Source organism: Atractosteus spatula, chromosome 14 (assembly GCF_055471065.1).
Source record: "Atractosteus spatula isolate fAtrSpa1 chromosome 14, fAtrSpa1.hap1, whole genome shotgun sequence".
Lineage (NCBI taxonomy): Eukaryota > Metazoa > Chordata > Actinopteri > Semionotiformes > Lepisosteidae > Atractosteus > Atractosteus spatula.
Window position 1 is genome coordinate 36,048,890 of NC_142719.1, and position 22,805 is coordinate 36,071,694.

The following is a 22,805-nucleotide window of genomic DNA, read 5'->3' on the forward strand; positions in this document are numbered from 1 at the left end:
ACTGTACGAAATTCACTAAACAAAATGGTTAAACGTTACACCCTGCTTTAATGCTTAAAAGGTGGAAATGCAATACTAACCAAACTCCATTAAAACTTGAAAATCGGCAAGGCAAAACACAATTGATGGATGTAAACAAGCTAAGTGTTGAGATCTGTTACTCCCTTTGTCAACATATTGTTTTATATTTTTCTTTTGTTCGCTTGTTCTTTGTGGATACCTTTTCTCCTTTGTATAATGCAATGTTTCGATAAAACGTTGTAAAAAATAAGACAGCCAGTTAGATCGAATTCGATCCTGCAAGAATGAAATGTTTTTCATGTAATTTCACTGTTTCTGTCATTCTCGGCTTTCTATTTACTACAGTGAAGCTAGTGTGTTGATTCTATTTTTCTACAGCATTGTACTGTAGTTGAAAATCAAATCAGCGTTTGGGTGACGGTCTGTTTTCCAATCTGCGCAATATGAAGAGCAGGAATGTTACTGCCACCTGCTGGTCCTGCTCAGACTACATTACTGTATTTCAACCGGTTTGGAAAAGCCGTGAAATCTTACCAGTCAGCTAAAGGGCGCATGGTGGGACTGCACTCACGCAGTTCAGCCATTAGGAACTGCGGGCGAGAGAAAATAGATTCAGCTGAATAAATGTTTATAGCACACTTAGCTGGCCATCTTTTCAAAATCAGGCATTTTTTTTTGACGGCCAAAAGAACATTGCGACTTTTCCTATAATGGTTTTAATAATGTATGGTATGTTAATTATGAAATAAAAAACGTCGCGACCTCAGGTAAGAAAAGATGCGCGATTAAAAGAGTTCCAAGTTGTTTTTAGTAAAAAGAAACTTTGACATATGCTTTACATCTTCTAAATAATGTGGGGGAAAAAACATTGATGAGATACATAGTTAAAAGTGGATAATTTATAAAAGATTGTTAAAAATGTAAATGTACTAGTAAGACCTCATTTAGAATATAGTTGTAAAAAATCTGGTTTGTAAAGGATCTCAAAGTTTGTAAAATTGCTGTTCTTAGAGAAGAGCAACTAGATACATTCTTGGGCTTAAAGGAATGTCTTACTCCAGCAGCCTAAAACAACTAATCTTTTTAGTTTTGAAAAAAAAAAACTATTAGGGGGCATGATTCACACAGTATATTCAAAATCCTCAAATTCTCTGAGAATCCAATGAACCTTTTCAGAATCAGCTGTGAAATACTGAAATTACGGGCAAGTTCATTTGAAAAGAAGGAGGCTTTCTTGCACATAAATACTGTAGTTGTGGGAACATGGAACGGGGTAGGCCAGTCATGTTGTTAAAGCTGATATCCCGACTTCTGTCAAGACATCTGTATCTTTAGATCACTTCCATAGATACTAGCAACATACTGAGCTAGATAGACCATATACAGTAGCCTCTTCCCATCTGTAACCTTCCTCGTGTTCATACATCAAACTCACCTTGAGACAGCAAAATCATAAGCAAAGCATATTCTTTTTTACACTTGCAATTTCCCTCATTCTCTATAGGCTGCACTTCTGTTGCATTTCTCCCCCAAGATACTTTCATCTCCCTTCAGTACCGATTTGGCCTGCTCAAGCTGCAGTCCTGGGTCAACACCAGTGATGATAACCATTGCCTTGACAATGAAGGGACCCAACACTGTTGTTGGCACAGCTGTCTGTTGCTATACAGTTGTAGTGGTGCGGGGTTGGGCATCTAGATTTGGAAGAGTCTCTGGTGCAGAGATTGAAAGTGAGTTAGTTACCTAGCTAGAGCATCTACTCCCTTATTGGGTAGTTGGCTCTATTTGATGTCAGAACTACATTTTTTTTTCCAAACACATTGCAACCTGTTCCCGAAATGTAAATGTCTTCAAGCTACTTATGTCATTTGTGTTAACACCAAATCATAAGGAGGAATATAGAATATATGAATAATCAGGTCTCACACCTGAAGAAGGCTCCACGGCCGAAACGTTGTGTTTTCTTTCTTCTCTTTTCAGCATGGAATAAACCTATTACTTGTTCCTTTGCAGCCTACGCATGCTGACGCAGCTACCCACCTGAACTACATAAGGAGGAATGCTTAACATGGTTAAGGCTCATTGCTAAAAGACAGTACTTAGTTATACATGATTCGATGCATGCTACTTTCAGATACAGTCATGAGGATACTTCAAGACACAAACCTAGCTTAAAAATGGCAGAAAAAGATAGTTTTAATTCAGCGCTTTTATTACATGATCATAGATACATCAGACATACAGTACAGTCTTTTCAAGGACAATTAAAAACCTCAGGTCAGCACTAAACAGATGCATGGAAATAAATAATAAATTAGAGAAGTAATGTAGGACAAACAGCACATCTAGCAAAGCCTGAGGTTACATAGCCAAAAGGGAATAGTTGCAATAAAAACAGATGCAGTTTAAAAGAAAACAAATCAGGAAAAGGTTCTGCCCACAGGCATTTTTTTCATTAGTGTCTTTTAAATTTGAATAATTTTCATGTTGATTTGTGTATACATTAGTAATATAGTTGAAAGTGAAAGTCTATGAGTAAACCTTGTTTATGATATTTTCACGTAATAATTAAAAACTTACAATTTATGAGAAAGGAGTGCAGTATAAAATAGGTCCCATTCTATGTGATTGGTCATAAATGGTAATAAAAGAAATGGTGCACACAAAGACAAGTAGTAGAGAAATTAAAACATGAGAGATGACCAGCACTCACAGACGCATTATTCTGCATTATCTGGCTTTGTAGATCAAGTGCAAAATCCTGCTCTTGCAGTGAAAAATACAATAGTCCCGGGATCTTCAAGAAATTCCATAACTACCTGTGCATTGAATATGCCAACATGAAAAGAAGAACTATGCATCATAAAAAACACCTGCTGAACTATCTACAGTATTAGGGATATGTGCACTTTTACAGCTGCAAACAGAAGTGGACATGTTATGCTTTATTTCTAAAGCCCTTCAACTTTGTAGGTGTTTTTCTGCATCTATTGACAAGACCCGCACGAGCATGAAAGAAGCAAATTACGTAACGCCTATTACTCTGTGACCATGAATATCATGAACATCAAAACAAAGCAAACATCGATGCTATACAAATTCAAAATCTGTGTTCTCAAGTCCCAGCTAAAACATTCACACTTATCGAATACCTAAGGCTTTTTATTTTTTAAATGAAAAATGTACATAAACATATGGGTGTGTCACTTAAAAATTACAGTGAAGTATATTGAAATTGTTTCCTAAGATTTCCTACTCTATAAGAAATTACAGCATGAACGGAAGTGAAACAAAACTCCATATTGCGATCAGAAAAAAAAACACTGAGAGTTGAATAATGCTTGAGAATTCATAATATAATTAAGGAAACTATTATGGATAGTAATTCATAGCTTATGACATCTACAGCTCATACATTCAAACTAGACAAAGTAATTGTAACACTGAACTCCAGTTCTCTATTGTGCAAACTCTCTTAACCAAGAGACTATGTTAATGTTGGATCACACTATGGAATCTAAGGAAGTACAGTCTCTCTACAGTTTTCCGATTACTATTGTAAAGCAGCATGAAATGTGGTTTGCAAAACTGAAAACATTTATATATTATTCTGATAGTCATTTAAATGCAGATCATGCACAGTAAGAAAATAAGTTAGCTCCCAGTTGTGGCAGTAACACCTTAGGACCTTGATGTATATTTGGGCTGTGATTCACAGTGTTTCTAAAGGTAAACATTAATCACGTGATTATTCCATGTGGAACTCTATGCAATTGGTTAGGTTTTAATATGGAAATTATGCAATATTGCGAACTGTTGTACAATGGCAATTCCTTCTTTAAACAAATTATCTGAAGATAAAAGTCTTGCCGGTACCTTATAATTCCAGGTCACAGTTGGATATTTAATCAGAGCAATTTAAAAAGTTTTAAGGCTTGGAAGCAGCATTAATTCCAGGTCAATGGATTCTAAGGCAAAACAGCTCATATTAAAGTATATGTTTTATAATACACATTAAATGATAAAATCTAATTGATCTCCCAGTGATTAAAATGCACATCAGACCCAAATACATCAGAAACCTGAAACACCTGATGCTGAGGACACCACAATAATGATGTTCCTTGCATTCAATTTACCTTGTCTTAAAGATAATCCAGCAAAGGGCTGTCTGATAGAAGACCACAAATCCAAATATTTTTAACTATCTACTTAACAACGGTCTTGCTAAAATAGTTCTTCCTTCTTTCCACACAGTCAATCAATCACAGTAAATCTGATAATAAAATAAGTACATCAGTTAAGGCTAGATCTTTAGACAATAAATGGCAAGTGACGTTACATTTATGTTGGGCTGTCATTTATCAGGGAAAAAATACTAAGCAGAGAATGAAGAAAAAAACAAACTAATCAACATTAGAGACTATCAGAGGTAGTTTTATTTAATTAAAATAAGTTTAAAATGATTGATATTAGATTTGCCTGTAGACAACATTAAGCTGTTGCTCATGAGTGAAATCACTGAAGCAGCTTCGTGCTTTTCTTTAACCTCTGCTGGAATACTAACACGTTCTCAGAGCTTTTCTGCATGCCTCTGCCCCAGGTGTGGTACAAAACGAGATATTTAAATGTGATCTTTAGTATCTTCAGAGTCTAAAATATGCTTTTCTCAAGTGACTGAAATCCAGCTTCACATGGGGTGCTGTACATATGTGTACATTTTTCATATTTACGCATATTTGTAGGTTTAATATGCAAAGCCTTTTTTCTTATATCCTGTTATTTGTAAACTTTTAAAATTAGCATACTTATCGAATAATACCTTTGGTATGACACAAGCGTAATTCCACCAATATTCTCAGTTTTAGCAACATTAGAACAAGATGCATTGAAAACACTGTTCAGTGTGTAACTGTGGATTCTGGCAATTAGATAATGTGCAAATCATGAAAGTCAAACTAATATTAAATTGTTTCTGAAGAAATTTTTATACATGTTTTTTTTTTAAATACAAAATAAACAAAAATCCTAATAAAGCCAGTAGGTGTAGCTGGAATTAGGAATAATACGAGCATATCCCAGGTTTAGCGGTTATCCCAAGCTCTGGGTGTTCCAAGGTCGCCTGAACCAAAAAGGGGAATGTGGAAGGTGGTTAATGCATCAGCGATATCCGTGACAGATTAATCAAATCATCAGCCCGAGAGCAAGGGTAGCTCACATTCACTGGAGGAGCTGACCTGCCTCTCCACTGTCCGCTGGGCCTTGCAAGCTGCCATCTTAGCTCTGATGTCCACCTTTTTCTCAAAGTAATCCACCAGGGGGGATTCGGTCAGGATGGAGGCTAGGATTTGCTCAAACGAGATGGACCAATCCCCATCCAGGCTGCTGCCCCTGCGCTGATCTCCGCAGCCAATCAGCACTGTGTCATCGGAGATGTCTTCACACTGCAGCGAGCCTGCGCTTACCATGGAGTACGAAGACACAGAGGTGTCATCTTTGGCATCTTCATCTGAAGCCGGCAACTGGGGTACCTCTGTCAGTTCTTCAGCAGCCTTGGAGACCTGAGCCTCTTTGGGATTCCCTCCTGGGCTTTCCGCTGGCCTCTCCTCTTTAGGCACATCTGAGACCGGGCCTGCGACGTCATTGTGTTCAGGTTTTTTCCCGCCATTGCTGGAGAACTTCTTGCCAACCTCTCCTATTTGCAGCAGGAGGCTGGCCACTGTAGCAATGGAATGGTACAGCTCCTGTTCACATGAGTCTTCGCTGAACATATTGTAGAAGGTTTTGCAGAGCTCAATAAACTGCTCCTGTAGTGGGCAGAGAGATTTGAAATAAAAAACAGCTACAGGTAAACCTTTAGTACCCTTGAACAAGGCATAGAAAACATCATGTCACACTCATATGGTCTACCTTAGATGGCTTCATACCATTTAAAAAAAACACTTTCTCAATTTTCCAGCAATAATATTGGCAGAGGTCTCAATAATTGTTCTATGCATTTCAATTTACCTCTGTAAGGCTGCTGCTATGCAGATTTATGTCTCTAAGGTCCAGAGTAATATTTCAAGTGTTCTTAAAGTAATTTGAATTTACCTTTTCATTTGTTGTAAACCTTAAGAGCTACTTGACATGAAATCAATTTCTCTTTGAAAAATGTATTTTATTTTGAAGGGGAACTGATACAGGAAAAGAGAACTTTGGATGCATTTATAATATAATAAAAATCGTTTTTGTTAATGTAGAAAATTTGAAAAGTACTTATAATAACTTGTATGTTTCTTTCCATTTTCTACCTGGTTCATCTTGGGCAGGTCTTTAATAGTCTCTTTCTTGGGTTCCTTTTCCTTGGCCCACATTCGAAGATAATACTTGTAATCCTGGGGCTTCTCCTCTGCCAAAGGAAAATCACAGATAGGAATTCCGTCATTGTCTTTCCTTGCTGCAGCAGACTGACAGCGGCTACATGAATGCTTGGAAGGGGGAAGATCACATTCTGGAATCTTTTCAAAGTTTACTATCTTCATCCTTCTCCAAACAAACACCGAAAAATCTACATTCCCATTTTCATTTACAAACTCTTAGTTGTTGGACTGCCGTACTCCTACAAAAAGGACAGGTCAAGTGTTCTACGTTTTCCATTGTCTCAAAATCTGAACTGTACCCCCTGTCAATCAGTATTCAAACTACCGCACAGGGCACACCACCATAATGTGAGCAGTGAGGTAGTTTCTCTGGCTCTTAGAACAACGTAAGGAATCTACATATACCTCAAATATGTCCTAATATCTCTCACTTTCCACTTGATCCAAGACCAATCAGGCCATTTCACGTTTTGCCTATTTCTCAAACACCTTGTTTTTTGCTTCACCTTTTAATGGTCTACAGCTGCCTTTTAATTGTGTTGCTTTTTACCTTGTTCTTAAACATCCTTGCGATTACCTGAAATTAACACCTTGAACCTTGAGATGCAACGCATATAAGAACAAATTATAAATCAAATCTGACCAAAACAAATCCCAAACTACTGCAAGACCAAATCATGTAAAAGACACATCAGGAAACAAGCAATTATTTTCTTTAACTGCCACTTTACACTTTACCTTTCTTGTTTTCTGAATTTCCATTGCTTGTCCCTTCTTCAGTTACAATAGGTTTGGCATTCTCCCCTACAGAAAACAACAGGACAGACAATCCACTGAGCACTAGCATTGTAACTTAATTATACCCAGTTCATTTCTTAATAGTCAGAAACCTTAATGTTTTATACAGCCTAAGCTTGAAAACCACAGTGACATGGTAAAATAAATTAACCATTTTTCCCTGTCAATTCCCTTACTCTTGATACATTTCTCCTATCTGTCTGCTCTCCATCAACAATGAAATTAAAATTAAAATTCCAGAGGGAGAAGTCTTTAAAGTCACTAAACTACTAGACATAGTTAACAACATTTTACCAGCCAACCCTAACCAGAGAGAGAGGAAAAATACTTTTCAGAGCAGAAATCCACAGAGCAAGACATCAGAGACAAACCTGAGATCACTTCCTGCAGCAGGAAGTCCATGTCAGACAGGAAGGGAGAATCTGAAGAAGCAGGGAACAGGTCACAAGCAGAGAGTGTAACAGAAAGGAAGACAGATCAGGAAAGCGAGGAAAAGGCAGAGTTCACAGAACAGCATCTTAAAAATCTGATCATGCTGCTTTGCCTCCCCTTTTCCCTGAGAACAGATTCCTTCTAACAGATTGTAACAAAGGCAATAAAATGAGATCTCATTAGTAACAGAGTGCCTTCCAGCTAAAGAAGATTCAAAAACCTCACTTTGAACTATCTACCACCGAGCCAAGGATTTAATAACAGGCAACTAAGATCAAAGTCATGTGTTATAAGGCATTTGTGTGTGTGCGGGAGGGACAGACCTTGTGGGCTGGCTTCATCTGTGAAGAACTGAGTGGCCTCTAGTGCCGATTCTGCCTCTTCTGGACAAAGGGCTGAGGAGCAGGCAGGAGAGATGACAGGATTCAGCATTATACCCCCATTTATCCTACTACATGTAACAACGATTGTTAGGAAGCTCGAAAGAGACTTCAGCCATTTTGAACCTAAACACTCTATTTTAAAAGAAATGCTAGAAAAGTTCTTATGTTACCTCTGTTTCCATCCACCAAATTATTAGACTCTCTTGTGTGGGCTTTTACTAATCCTTACAGCTTTCACACCCCTTCATAGAAAGCTAACATAAAGAACAAACTATATATTTTACTGTGCATTCATTATTATTTTGACATGCGCTTAGATACTAAGCACATAGAGTTCTAATTAATATTTTATTATTTTATAAGTCCACTAGATTCCAAGTTTAATTGCTAACATGAAACAGACCATTTTGTATAGCAAAAATCTAGTTACTACTAGAATACACTGCCAGAATTGTTTTGTTCTTTTGTCAGCACAATGGGAAGTAACACACGAAAAAATAAAAAAGCTGTTCAGTAAAACATAGTAATTATTTTTAAAGCCGGGTTCCTTTAAAAAAAGTAAATATTGTACTTCTTGTGGTGACCTTTGCATAACTAACCTGGGCATGAAGGAAACATGAAGATAAGACAAAAGAATTAGTTTTCTAAAGTGATTGGAAATGTTTAATCATTAGAGGGCACTCATAATGACACAGAAAAGTTCTATAATTCCAGGGAAATATGCTTTTCCTGTGCTTGATTCACCATACCTGGAGGCAAATGCAGTTTGAAAAGCATCTTGAGTTTTTCAGTCATGTCTCCATGGTACATCCCACCTGACAGACAAGACCAGAGTTAACATGGGAGTTACCTCATGACAGACTCATAGGCAGACTAGATGTAAGGTCCACAGCTTCATTATTCATATTTAACTCAAATTATTTTAATTTTGTCTTTCTATATGCTGTATATTCCATAGGTTTTGTATAACAAATGTTGGTGTTCTGTTGTGGGTCACTTTTGTGAATATTGTTTTATAGTATTATAGATGCATTTATGCATGTGGTACTTTTTACAAAGCCAGGTGTGGTTCTGTAGTCTACACTGCAGCACTGTTAGTGTCCAGGCGAGCACTGGCTCCGACACCCTGAGGAATCACTTACTGAGGCCCGTGACAAACTCCTTGAAGTTGATGAGGCCGTCCTTGTTTTGGTCCAGAAGCCGGAAGAGGCGTGCAGCAAGAGTGAGGGTGTGCACCCCGCAGCTCCAAGGCGTGAGCGCCCCAAACAGCTGGCTGAACTGACCCACGTCGATGCGGTACTGCTCCAGGTAGGGCAGGCTGGGGTCATGGCGCTCTGCTGCGCTGGTACTTGCCCCCCAGTAGCAGCTCATGATGTGTTTAGCCTGCACACCGCCAACCAATCGCAATGTTAGAGTCAGATGTTAGAGCAGTGTTAGAGTCAGATCCCACATTATAGTGAGACATGTATTCCGTGGGTACAAGCTGTACTTTTCTAACATCAATAAAACATTGTTTTCTTTTTCTCAACTCTCTTCCGAACATGCTAGTGGTGGGATGTGAGTTTACAGATCTTCACTGTGAATCAAGAGTCAGCTTTGGCTAGGAGTGATGAATGAAAAGCCTTCACTCAACCAGAGAGCGATCGTGGTTGCATGACGGCTTAATTTAGTTTTATTTTATTTATTTAGTTTTATTTTACTTACAGTACTTCTCGCCATTGTTCAGCTACACAGGACTGCACACAGAGTAAAGCAGAGGAAATGCACACTCACCTTGAAGAGAACATATAGCTCTTCCAGCTCATCTATACTGAAGGCTGACTCAGTCATGATAGCTCTCACCTGAAAACAGAAAATATTACATCTTAACTTCACACTGTCAGGAAAGTCTGACTCAGATCACACAAACAGTACAGTTCTACAGGCCAATGCCAAAGGGACCTCAGTCATTTTACAATGACTGAAATACATTTGTTAAGATTGTACATTTTGCAGCCTCTCATCAAACTAGGCAAACTGGTTGCACATGTACATTTAACAAGAATTAGAACCTACTATATGTAGTACCACAATCTTTCTGTATGCTGTACTCACCACACTTCGTTTCGCTGTATCCTCTAATGACTGGATCACTTTCAGCCTCTGCCTGAATCTCATCTGCTCAATGACATCTGCCCGCAGAGTGCCAAATTTCTACATTAAGCAAGAAAGACAAACGAATGAATGATTCAGCAAAACAATATGCATTATAAGCTATTGAGGGGGACATATCAGGGACCACATAATGCAATTCAACATGCTGTGATATTGCAAGTTCACTTTCTATATTCCTTTACCTTAATGTAATTATAGCAAACTGAATTCAGCAGTGTGGTTACAACATAATACCTAATGCAGACAATGAACGTTTCTGTAGTAGGTACCCCTTGAACAAATCTGGTAATTGTAAAAACTGCCTTTGGTGTCTTTGTACATCTGAATCCTTGGCTACAGTCCCTCCCTGCTCTACAGGTACAGTACACAGAGGAAGACGTCTTTGATATGAACACAGACCTCGTAGGATGACTTTATGAGGTCAAACACATCTATTTCAGGTGGTGGCTCGTCCCCGCTCGTCAGTAAGGCATGGAGGTGAGGGATGGGTGGAGAGGGGGTCTGTTTGTTCACAACATTGTCCAGGTACCTTTGAGGAAAAGGACAGAAGAATGAATGCCCAGTGGGAAAAAACTTACATCTCTCAAATAATACAAAAGCAATAATTTGGCTTTTGATTTAAGTGAGAAAAAGTTTGCAAAAATATAAATTTAACATTTTTTACAATTAATTATGAAACAAAATCATGGCAAAACATGTGAAAAATCTTGGGAGTGTTACTTATTAGAGGCCATTCCAGCTCGGACAGAAATACCTTTGCGTACTGTGCTATAACTGTCAGACCACTTTTTATGTATTGCTATGTGTATGTAATAACATAAAAAACTGAAACTGTTCACATTCTATTTCATGGTGGGGCTTAGGCTGTGGAAATTGAAAGGCTTCAGTTCAAGTCCACAATATGCACAGAAGAGCTTTATCCTAAACAAAAGATTTTGATTTCCAACTAGAGACCCCAGATTTCTGTGAATATACAACTATATGGTCATATTTATTATTGTATCATAGATACAGATAATATGACCAACATTATCAACTGTTTTCTGGAGGTATGAAACCTGAGCTCCACAGATTTTCATATACGTTATATATTTTCATATATGTTATATACACAAATAAGCTCATTACATTAAGGTACAAGCCTTTGGGAAATCAGTAAGCACAGTCCGGATGTCATGCAGGATTGTGCTTAAACCCTTACTGACCTCCCCAGGATAGTCATGGCCTCTCCTTCATCACTGCAGGCCAGAAGCTGCTCCATGTTGGCATGGAGTACAGCCAGAGACACCTGAAAGATGAGCTTGATGCCCTCATAGAAAAAACAGTCGACGACCAGAACCGCGCTTTCGAAGGGCATGACGCTGAGAAAAAGAGTGAGGAACCAGGAGAGTGAGATGGTGGAGATGACGCCAAGCTCCTGCATGCGCTCGTACAGAAGGGGAAGGCATTCCCGTGTCAGCTCCTCAAACACACCCTGGTCCACCAGAGCTCCTGAGGAACATGGACACAACAAGATGCCCAAGTGAGACACACATTAAACAGTCACAGACGAGATAGACCCCCAGGTAAAAGAGGGAGTTATAGGAGACACAAGTAGAACGTAAGGTAATTCAAGCTGAATTAATGTTTACAGACACAATTGATCCAGTAGAACAGAATGTTTTACAGATCTTCTTCTGCAAAAGTTACTGCACAATTACAACAAACTAACAATACACATGCTTTTTACTGAATACAGAAGAACTACAAATGGGTCATAAGTCACCTTACAAACAGGTCACAAGTCAACTGTGGTCTAAACAGAGTCAATGAATATTCTAGTTTCCTCAAAGCAGACAGATAAGTTTTTTAAAGATCAAGTTAAATGTGTGCTGCATCCTACTTACCAACCACCCTGGTGTTGTAATAGTCTGGCAACATCCTCTCACACAGAGCCACCAGCAACCAGAAAGCCTGCTCCTCACTGCAGTACAGCAGCAGCACCGAGGTGACGATATTCATTGCCTGGGTGAACGGGAAGCAATTTCAATTACTGGGCATTGATTAGATTAGTTGTTAATACTTTAACAGTTTACCCCTTTCTTTTTGATATGTCAGTACTTCATTTTGCAAAACAGTTTTCTAATGAGCATTTGTCGAGTCCCACAAATACATATATTTTCTGTAATGGTGTATTCCAAATTATGTCATTTAATTCACGTTCCTCATAAGCTTTCTTTTGTGCCAACCAATAGAAGCTAATTCGAAAAAAAGGCTTGCTATGAATCAGCCGTCTCATTCTAAAACTTTCCAGTATTACTTCTCTAGAACTGTTTACAACCTGAAATGTGGAACCCAGGCAATGTTTTTGAGAACAAATATCAAAACTCTTGAGCAGCTGAAGTTTTCAAATCCTCTTTAAATATTTTTAAGACTTACAGACCAGATTTTAAACATGGGAAAAGCAGCACAAAATGTTATTGAAATAAAAGCAGTTTTTCTTCTTGTTCTTTCTTTAGATCCTATCTCCAGAGTTTATTTGTCAAGCTTTCCTGTACAGTCCTTTTTCGTTAAAGACGGGACTTGAAGTAAACACATATCCCCTGAAAGTGTGCATTTCCTCACAATAACCCTTATAATACAATTGACAATTGTGCCAACACCCACGTATGTAACAGCGTGTGCGCCAATGCCTGCGGCGCCCTCTGACCTGGCAGTAGCCAATGTTAGGGTTGCGACAGGCGTAGGCAGTGAGAACGCGGCGCAGGGCGGCGATGCCCATCTCGTTCTGGAAAGCGTGGTGCTCGGGCATCGAGCGGTGCAGGTCCCTCTCGATCTCCTCTGTGGCCAGTGTGCAGCGCCCCATGGACTGCTCCACCAGCTCGGCGTAGTAGCCCGGATGTGTTGCCATTTCGTTCTGCGCCCCTGCGGGAAGCCAGAAGTACCTTTAATTTCATCCCGTCAACGTACTGTAGGACTTGTTGGCATTCTTTTCTCCCCACGCCTCCATTTCCTTTTTTTTTCTTATGACTGATTCCATGTGACCTAGAGTTTTAGTATTTAGATAAAAACGTGGATCATAAAAGTGATTTCAGAGGTTTTTGGTGATTAACGATTTAGGCAAATTCTAACGGGAACCTGTGGATGTTGGGTCCTTGCCGGATCAGAAAAGGGCAAAAATGAAAACTACGCCATACATTTTAGCAGAAATGAAATTTAAACTTTCTTTTCAATGAGATATACAGTGAGGTGGTGAAAGTGAACAGCTCACCATGCAGTTTCCAGTGCAGGTTCTGAGAATTTCACTCAGAAAAGAGCTTTTGGGAACAGAAACCAAAGCTTGGATAGGCAAGATTCTCTTCCTCACAAATTTTACTTAACTAGAACAAATGCTTCTGTTTCATGACTTGCCTTCATATATGAATAAGTATTTTCTGATTATATCTTATTTGGCATTTCTTACCTTGAATCAATGTTTTTAAATGGTTGATTTTTTAATACCAACAAAAACATGGAAACTTTAGATTTTATCTTTATTTAGAGATTATAAAAAATGATACATTGTAAGAATTTGTAAAAATGAGCTTTACCGTTTTAAATTTCCAAAAAGTAAAAAAAAATGTATAAGGACCAAGACAGTGAGAGCCCAAAACAGCTTTCACGACTGATGAACTACTGAAAGTATGTCTTATCACTATTTCAATGATAACTGGATAGTGCTTAATAAGGAAACTTCAGCCACAAAAAGGCAGGTCAGCCGTAACTATAACTAAAACAAATAGGTCACTTAGAAGGTCATACATGAATGAGAAACGCTTTTAAAAAAGATTATTCTGTTAAAAATGTGTTAACCTTATAGTATCAGCAATATCCCTTTAAATACTAATGGTCTAATTTAGGCCTACCCTCTTGTAAACACCTCACCTACCCTTGAGACACTGTAGGATTTCTTGTTAGATACACAGTATGCAGTAACACCTTCAAAAATTAAACAATTTTGTATCCGATTGAAAATTTGGTTAAAAGACAAAAGCTTTCATCATCTGCACTTTAGCAGACGCAGCTCAAATGCCTGAATACCTGAGAACAGCAACCACAGCTCTCCTCGGAGGCTGTCAGGAATGCCTTTTAGGACCAGATCCCGCGTCTTTGATGTGCGGTACATACACACCCCCCGGCCATACTCAAAGAAATGGATATTCCACAACTCCTCCTTCATCTTCTCCTTGGTCTTGTCAAACAAACAGACATGGGAAAGACAGGATTATGCAATGAGAGGCTGCTTCGCCGACATGTTTCCAGAAAAGCAAAAACAGGAAAGACAATCACACACCATGAAGGTTACAAAAAGGAGGAGGCCATTTTATGAAATTATTAGACCTGGTCCTTGTGGATCACAGCCTAGCAGGTTTTAGCTGCGTTTTTCAACAGACAACATCTTAAGTACTGAAAATAATCCATTGAGCAAATACTTGCTTGATAGTTGGATTGATATCTTGTAAGAAAAAAAGGCAGTACACCCTGTAGCCTTTAAGATGTATAACATTTTGCTATAAAGAAAGCACATTTGCATTATTTGCTATGTCCTGTGTTTTCCTGACCCGCGGTGGTGGACACTCACTGCTTTGGGCCCCAGGTCCTCAGGAGCGTCCCTCCTGAAGATGCTGAGGAGGCCCTGGGCAGCAGTCGGCAGGTCAGGACTGTAGAACCGGCCCGGCAGGCTGGAGCCAGGTGACGGAGGGCTGGCAGACAAGGGGAATCCAGGACTGGGGGGGTCCTAATGGAAGAAAGAAAAAATATCTCCATGTCTGACCATATCTCTTTAATACTATTTTAAGTATTAGATTACCGGCATGAGTATAATAGCCTTAATTAGCAATTTGTTTTCAATTATTAGGGTCTCACTTGTATACATATCCTTTATGTACTACTTTATACTAAATTCCTTTGCTGCAGTCATTCCCCTAGTGCACTGCAACACTAGAAGGATTTTCAATGTGAAAATAGAGAGCTAATGGCATAATGTCACTGAAAACGTACATGAGCTTATAAAGTGCCAAATGTGTCCCGTGCATACAGATGTTTTCATAGTAACATATTACTTTAACCTAGTACTTAGGGATGTTACTAACATCCCATAAGACACCGGATTTAATATTAGGAACAAAAATAGTGCACAAAAGAGAAGTGAGAAATCAAGAGTGGACAAAAAAAGAAGAGTGGAACCTAACCTTAGCAGAAAGCTGAAATAACAGAATGGGTGTACTTACAGACTGCTCTTTCCCGTTGTGCCACAGTTTCTCGGGGGTACGCTGCAGGAAATCAGAGATCCTCTGCACCAGAAAGTCCTGGTCCTTCAGATTGGCAAACAGGAAAGTCATCTTGCTCTTCGTGCTGATGGACAGGGGGCTAGGCAGTACACTGCTGCTGTCTGCTTTCTCTACAATTGTCACCTACACAGCAGGGAACAGGAGGCAAAGGTTACCGCCCAACTTCCAACAGGTAGCGTGAAAGGCGGAACATACTCCAGTGATTTCTATCACATAAGCCCTCAGTAACATTTAACCACACTTTTGCATATACAGTCAACTCGCTACTTACGTGCTCACAACTTACACGGTCGGCCCCAGAAAGTATAAAATATTGAAAAAATGGTTTATTCCCTGAAAAATTCATCAAGCACGTCTATATGAGTTAGTTTAGGAGCGTATACAGTAATCTTATTTACTTCTATTTACTGTTTTTATACTTACATTTAATATATTAAATTAACATAAGAGGTTAGTAGGGTTTTTTTATGGGGCTTATAAGGGTAAAATTAGACTATACTCATTACTGAAATCTGTAACCCCTGTGTAAGTTGCGAGTCGACTGTACTTAATATGTAACATTGTGAATCATATTGAAACATTTGGAATTTATTTCTTTAGAGCATGTAAAAAAGAAGTAAATTATACTCAAATCAGAAACTTTATATTCCCCCAATGATCCATATCACAGACAATTCAGTTTGAGCCCAATAATACGCTCACCTCTCGTAATGGGATGATTAGCTGGCACAAGTCCTCTTCCTTGCTGGAGAAGCAGATGTAATTGTTTGAGACGAACATCTGTCCTGCCACATGCATCTTGCTGAAAGGAGTCCACAGGGTGCAATCTGTGTGACCATCCAGCTTCTCATCTTGAGTCAGCCGGAAAGTGGTGCGATACCTCTCGTTCTTCGCACGTGCATCCAGATCCCTGAAACCACCCAGACGCAACCAATCAGAAACCAGCTGCTAAAATCTGTGTGATGTGAAAGATACACAGATTCCACACCTTAATGTGACCTTAACCTCCTGGTTCCTCAAATGCTTTCCGCATTCTCAATCTCAGAAACTCAACTAGCAATGCACTCGTGAAGCCAATTAAGGCAGAATGCACATCTAGGTAAATTAACTGAAACTAATCTCAATCCACATAATGCTATCTCAGGAATATTTTCCATCTGCAGGTGTCCTGTATGTAACCATCTAAGCTACAGTAAAAAGTAATATATCTGAAAGAACTCCCCACTCAAGCATTTGTGAAGATGATTAATTTTGAAGGCTTTCTGTGGCCATCTGCCAACTTCCCTCTCTTTAATTGTTTAAAACTACCAGTGAAAGCAAATAATGCTTCTATTCCTCTAAAGCAGGGATGTGAAACTAAAACCTGCGGTGAGATTTAACATGCATTCCTCTGAGAGATGACGCCTATTGACATTTATTAACTATAGTTTTCAATACATGTAAGATCTGACCAAACTCTTTTTTTCTCTTCCAGCAACACACTGTACTATCGGTAAGTAAATTCTTTATAGAAAAAGGATGAAAATATCATCAAAGTTGTGGTCAAAACAAAATGTTGAACATGTATTGGGTCTGTGCAAAATTGATATTTTTTTGGTATTATTTGTCGAAAACCTAACAATATAACAAATAATGCAGCCCATGTAAAAGACATGTTCCTTCATGTATCAAGTCACTAGTGCTTCATAAAAAAACAACGGTGAAGAACTGTTTACATTTAAAAGGTGAAGTGACTTGAAGACATACATAAGACACAACAAAGATAAATGACTGTACCTCTTCAGTGCAGAGACATTTTTCAGAGGTTTGCAAGGCTTGGGGAGCGAGCGGTCGGCAGAGAAGGACTCGTTGTCAAGCAGCTGCCTCATGGCGATGTTGGCCAGCTGCTCCATCAGTTTGAAGGTCTCATTGATATTGAGGAACATGGAGAAGTAGTGCTCAGAGTCCCGGGTGCTGACGCGGATGCTCTCTGGGAACAGCAGAGTGGCGTTCTTCTCCAGCTGAGTCACATCAGTCCACTGGACCACCAGCGTCACTGCAGGGAAGGGGAAGAACAAAAACAGTTAGCAAATGGGACAGTTCTTGCAGATGCAGCAAGTAACAAAAGACCGTACACTACCAATGTCAGGGACTTCTATGTCCTACGTTCTTATTAAGTAAAACCTGACAATCGGGAAGGTTGTCAAGAAGGCCAAGACCATTATGGAGTGCCTCTCCTCCTATATTTTGAACTTACACTACTCCCATCTGGGAGATGCCTCTGTGTCCCAAGGTGTAACAGTAACTGACTCAGGAAATCTTGTGGTCCCACTGCAATATCATTCTCAGACAATGTAAAGAAACGTGCTTATTTCCTGTAACACTACTGCATCACTTTCTCTGCTGGTAATGTTTGTCTTCCTTGTTTCATTGTTGGATTGGACAGTGCCGTAAAACAATTATTTCCCAAGAGATAATAAAGTTTAAATTGAACAGATCACTACTAGCATGTGAATTCTGAAACAAAGTCAAATGTACGGTTTGTAGCACCCCTTCCTATGTGTCTGTAAGGAAAGACTAACTATTCCACATGCCTAGCACCAAAACCTTGCTGGCTGATGGATAAAGCACAGCACAGGTTTCCCATGTGAACGATTCTCCAGACACGTCTCTCACCTTCCTTGCCAAGCAGGAAGGAGTAGAAACAGAGGTGATTGACACTCAGGTAGAGCCAACCCTGGCGAGGGACTCGCCCCTTCCAGTAGCTGCAAGAGTAGTAGTTCACCAGTTTCTCCTCATCGGGCATTCCAAACAGCTTCCGCATCTTCAGCTCTGCCTCCCGGAACTTCCCCGAATCCTCTTCCTCGGTCGTCTCTTTGCTCTTGTTCTCCTCTGCAATGATTCCCTGGAGGTTATGAAGGAAATAAACTTCAGTAATCAGGCTTTCACATGTAACCGCTAGCACCCAACGCCACACAAAACAGCCCACATTTTCATACCTTGTAGTCCTACAGTCTGCGTTGCATATGAACATATTTCCATGCTCTATTTTGGAAATTGTACTATGGATAGAAATAAGTCTTCCAACAAAACATTTAGCATAACAGATTTTTAGTATTTGTTTTAGTATCAACTTTTTAAGTTGATCAGTGCAAGGTAGTACCATTTTGTAATGCATGAACAAAGTCAGGAAGAGAAATAAGACCATCTAGTCCACCCACAGAGACAACATTTAGACTCTGTCTGAGATCCAACAAGATTTTTATGTGAAATCTAAGTGAGCCATATGATGCTTATCCACAGACTTTTAAAAAATAAGTCAGACTAAGTAAATTCTCATTCCATTCCATCTCTAGATAAAATAAAAAGAAATGTATCTGCTGGTACAGTTTGGTTGAAGCTCAACCTGTTAAATCTCCACCAACAAGAAGTGCTTTGTTAGGGTGAGAATACCCTTTCCATTTAAGAGTTCTAATCAACAGCAAGTATGCTTAATGTAACATTATTCACCAGATTCTCCTCCTTCAGCCTGACCTACCTGGATCTTGCCCTTGACAAAGGTTGTGATGTCCTCCTCATTTTCGAAGATGGAGAGGGTCTGCAGCAGGTTAGCCTCCAGCCACTCCCAGTGCTCTGTGATTTCCTTACGGGATGAGCCTAGGAAAAGGCAGCAGACGTCTATGTTAATAATATTCCAACAGAGATTGCATTTCACTGTGACCTCCAAAACCAATGTGAAAACTTTTGGCTTCTAGCAGTTAAAATGGGACATGCAAATACTGCACATATCCAGCATTGCAATATTACTACTTAACCACACTGCGGGTGGTGTTACTGGGATCTGTTAATTTAACCTTCAGCAAAATTTATGCTAAGATGCAATAAAGCTGACTTACTTTAGCAGCTCCAGTGACTAAACTCTACATAACAAAAAACAGGACCAACACCCATCAACAGGATAAAGCAGTTCAATGTCTGCTGCATATCAAAAGACATGACTTGGAGCAGGGCAAAGCAGATCAACATGAGTTACATATCAAAGGACAGGACAAATATCCATAACAACCCATAAAACTTCCTTAAGAAACCATACTGTATATAAGTGTTGGAAACGCCTTTCAGGGTGTCTGTTCTGCAGACAGTGCATTGCTGTCTTTATTGAGCTCAATAAAAATGAATCTGCACAAGACTGTGTCCTGCTCCTCTGATGAAGAATTTCACACAACACGGTGAAGAACATCTACACTAATTCATTCTCTTCCTTTATTTTGTTAGCTACAAAAACATTCGGACATCAAAGCTGTGGTAAACAGACGCAATACAGTCACAAGGGTATGTATTACTGGTTTACCCTGAAGCCGCCATGGCGTCGAGTCTCCATTAGGTAAAAAGCCCTCAAACACTGTACTCACCACAGGCAATGCTCCAAAAAATCTGAGAGTCCTGTGTTTGGTGGAGTATCCTGTAGGGGGCAACTCTTGCACTGGAGTCCAGAACGACATCTAAGGTGCCCACCAGCAAACCTAAAAACAATACAAACAACAAGCAGTGAAGACGAAAACCAACAAAAGCACATAGAAGATGGATACTTTATCTGTTACTTTACAATAATGAGCAAAATGACCAGGTAGTAAAGAGATGCATGTGTAATTACACACTGCATGTTCAGAGAATTAAATACAAATTCCAGTGCCACAAACTATATTGGTTTATCTGTACTACAGAACGACTTCAATGCAAATTGCTCAGGACACTTTGCAAACACAGTAAAGCACACATCTACTGACAAACATAAAACAAAAATGGGTAAAACAATTTTCTGTATTAAAATTATTGAATGCATGCCCATGTGACCTTATTAGCTGTTTTAAATTCCTTCAAAATTAATATCGATTTCACATGCTGTAAAGTTCCAGACAACTTTTTTCTTGTTACTATTGACCTACATTTTGTTTTTGAAGTTGTAGAGAGTTTATGATTTCTACTGTCACAACTTTTATAGTATCAGCTTTCACTTAAGGAAATGGTACTCTCTGGTATTGAATGTTTTCGTCGAAAATTGTCATTCACATAAAACCAAGAACATCTGAATTAAAGACAAAAAAGAAACGTAACCTGCCATTCATCATTGAGCCGAAACCACATGACCTCTATCGCTGTCGCAGAAGAAATAAAACTGGCCAATTCACTTCAGAGGAAGTCACATCCTAAAGAATCGTTAGTGTGCTTCAAATGGCCTGCTGCAGAACACAATTAATCTGCGCTGTTTTTAAAGTTAACCGGTTTATAACAAAGGTGTTTCACTTTTCAGTTTAAGAAGTTCGCCTTACAGTGTCAATAAGAACGTTGAAAAAGTAGCAAAAATATTACAAAAATATTTATGATAAAGCCTGCTGTAGTTGCTGAAATACATAATAAATAAACAATAATAACCCTTTAAATCATTATTTTAATGTCACTGGCACTATGAAATCACGTGAATGTTATATTACAACATGCACGAGCAATTAGGTAAAAACAAACAGTACTGTAATTTGTAATAATGCACACCACGACAATAAAGTTAAGAAAGTGGGGTGAAATCCAGTACTTCCACATTTCCTTTTCTCAGATATGTACGATCACTGGGAAAAAAAATAACGCTGTTGTCAGGTGATCTGAATGACAGAATCCTCTTCCTTTAGATTGACAAGAAAATACACCAAACCGAAAACACGGTTCCCAGCTCTTCCCCAATCGGAAAAGGGGAAGAGGTGGGACTCCTAAAATTACATGACACCCTTTGATATCTCAATATTTGGCCTATAAACTTCCAGCCTTAGAAACACTGAGGTGACGTTCCAGAAAATCGAACTTAACAGCATCACGAGAAAAACACAGACCTCGACAGTATTTTAACCACCTGTGAGATTCACGTCAAGAGTTCAAGCAGTTCCTGTTTGCGTCTTCGCCGAGAATAGCCTAATTATCTTCCCGTGAGAGAAGAAAGACAAGCTGCTGTTTAAACGCTTCTTCTTGTTATACACTGTGTTTACTGTGTTTACTACCGATGCCCCCCATAACAAGTACAACAAAACCCTTCCGGTCTTACTTTACAAGACATTTTTAAAGGATGTTATCGTTCAGTGCCTCAGCTTTTTTAGGCTATATACACACAATAATAAACTTATATACTTATAAGTCTCTACAGGCCAATTTCACTTATTTGTGAAGTTTCCCCCCTTAAAACAGTAGGTCAAATTAATCTTGATTCCTGACAGTGCTGTCGCGTAAGCTTTTATATTCAATGTTTGGTTTCACTGTATATAGGCCAACTGTCAAACTTAAGGACACGGAGAGATCAACTGAAAAAACGCTAAATAAAACAGCCAGTTAGCGAAGTCGTTTTGTTGCCTTTTCTAGGTGAGCAGGTTTGCTGTCACTAGTTAAAATGCCTGGTTTACTGTACAAGAAAAACAAGCACAATCACTTAGGGCAGGCAGTAACATTATTTTTACAGCACACCCCTTCAGGCATTAAGCCGATCTGTCTAAACAGAGCCGAATTAGAAAGAAAACGTATGAATAATCAAACGTTTGCAGTTTAATCTCTTACCTGTGAAGCCCCCTCCCTTACCGTGCCCCTTCCTCCGCTGGAGAATAAAGAACGGGTTCGCCCTTTCGCTAACCCACAGCGCGTTGGCCAGCAAAACCTCCTCCGGTACGATCCACATTTGCACGTTGGAAAAACACTTTCTCGACTCTTAAACCAAATAGATCTTGGATTTTTTTAAGGCAATTCGTGGGAAGTTTATTGTCGTTCGTATGCCGCAGACGTTCTGCCTGCCCCCCTTTTTTTGTTTTGTTTTAATTTACTCCATGGGCCGCCTATGCGATCTTGTGTTGCCTGGTGCTGCAGTGAGCCATCCCCCCTTTCAGCCGCTGACGAAAACACAGCCCCAGCTACCCTGGCGTCACGCTGTATCTTGGAGGCAGTCCAGAAGAATATCCAGAAGAAAGGGGGGGGGGGGGAAACACACGGTTCAATTCGGTTTATTTGGCAAAATTCATAATAACGAAGTTGCCATGAACAGTAAAACGATGTAACTGGTATCAGGATGCACGTCGAGTCTGATGTATCGTGCACTGTGGCTATGTACTGTAGGAATGAAGATGCATGACGTTTGTTATGGCTGAACTGGAAGTGTAATTTTAAGGCCGTTTAACGACTTCTTCTCTTGCTGGTTTTGTTTGTGGTTTTTTTAAAGGGTTTTCTAAAGACATTTTAAAGACATCAAATTTCCAAGGTTGAGTTTCATTTTTTTTAGGATGTGCGTATTAGGACCACGAGCATCTACATTTCCCGATTAGAGATAATACAGTTTATTA

The 22,805-nt window shown here is 39.3% G+C and overlaps 1 protein-coding gene across 2 annotated transcripts; it reads right to left on the minus strand.

Annotated features, from left to right (window-relative positions):
* Positions 1 to 2,215: 2,215 nt before the first annotated feature.
* tbc1d9b (TBC1 domain family member 9b) lies at positions 2,216 to 22,349 on the minus strand. 2 transcript variants are annotated; one of them, XM_088932723.1, is made up of 22 exons: positions 22,033 to 22,349; positions 19,851 to 19,961; positions 18,977 to 19,095; positions 18,115 to 18,343; positions 17,236 to 17,494; positions 16,162 to 16,369; positions 15,400 to 15,582; positions 14,751 to 14,906; positions 14,210 to 14,360; positions 12,840 to 13,054; positions 12,037 to 12,154; positions 11,356 to 11,641; positions 10,550 to 10,679; positions 10,091 to 10,189; positions 9,770 to 9,838; positions 9,139 to 9,379; positions 8,746 to 8,811; positions 7,937 to 8,008; positions 7,553 to 7,603; positions 7,122 to 7,187; positions 6,315 to 6,412; positions 2,216 to 5,828 (listed from the first exon to the last, which is right to left on the minus strand). In XM_088932723.1, the coding sequence occupies exons 1-22, from the start codon at positions 22,148 to 22,150 to the stop codon at positions 5,214 to 5,216; spliced, it is 3,660 nt and encodes a 1,219-aa protein (XP_088788849.1). In that variant the 5' UTR covers positions 22,151 to 22,349; the 3' UTR covers positions 2,216 to 5,213. The 2 variants fall into 2 exon arrangements, with proteins under 2 accessions (XP_088788849.1, XP_088788850.1); XM_088932724.1 differs by lacking the exon at positions 7,553 to 7,603.
* Positions 22,350 to 22,805: the final 456 nt, after the last annotated feature.

Bases quoted from the DNA above. Each gene is read 5' to 3' on its own strand.
- tbc1d9b (XM_088932723.1), bottom strand. From the start codon at position 22,150: ATGTGGATCGTACCGGAGGAGGTTTTGCTGGCCAACGCGCTGTGGGTT. The intron at 19,962-22,032 runs GTAAGAGATTAA...TATTGTTTTTAG, and splicing joins TAAGGGAGGGGGCTTCACAG to GTTTGCTGGTGGGCACCTTA. The intron at 17,495-18,114 runs GTGAGAGACGTG...CCTTCCCTGCAG, and splicing joins CTTCCTGCTTGGCAAGGAAG to TGACGCTGGTGGTCCAGTGG.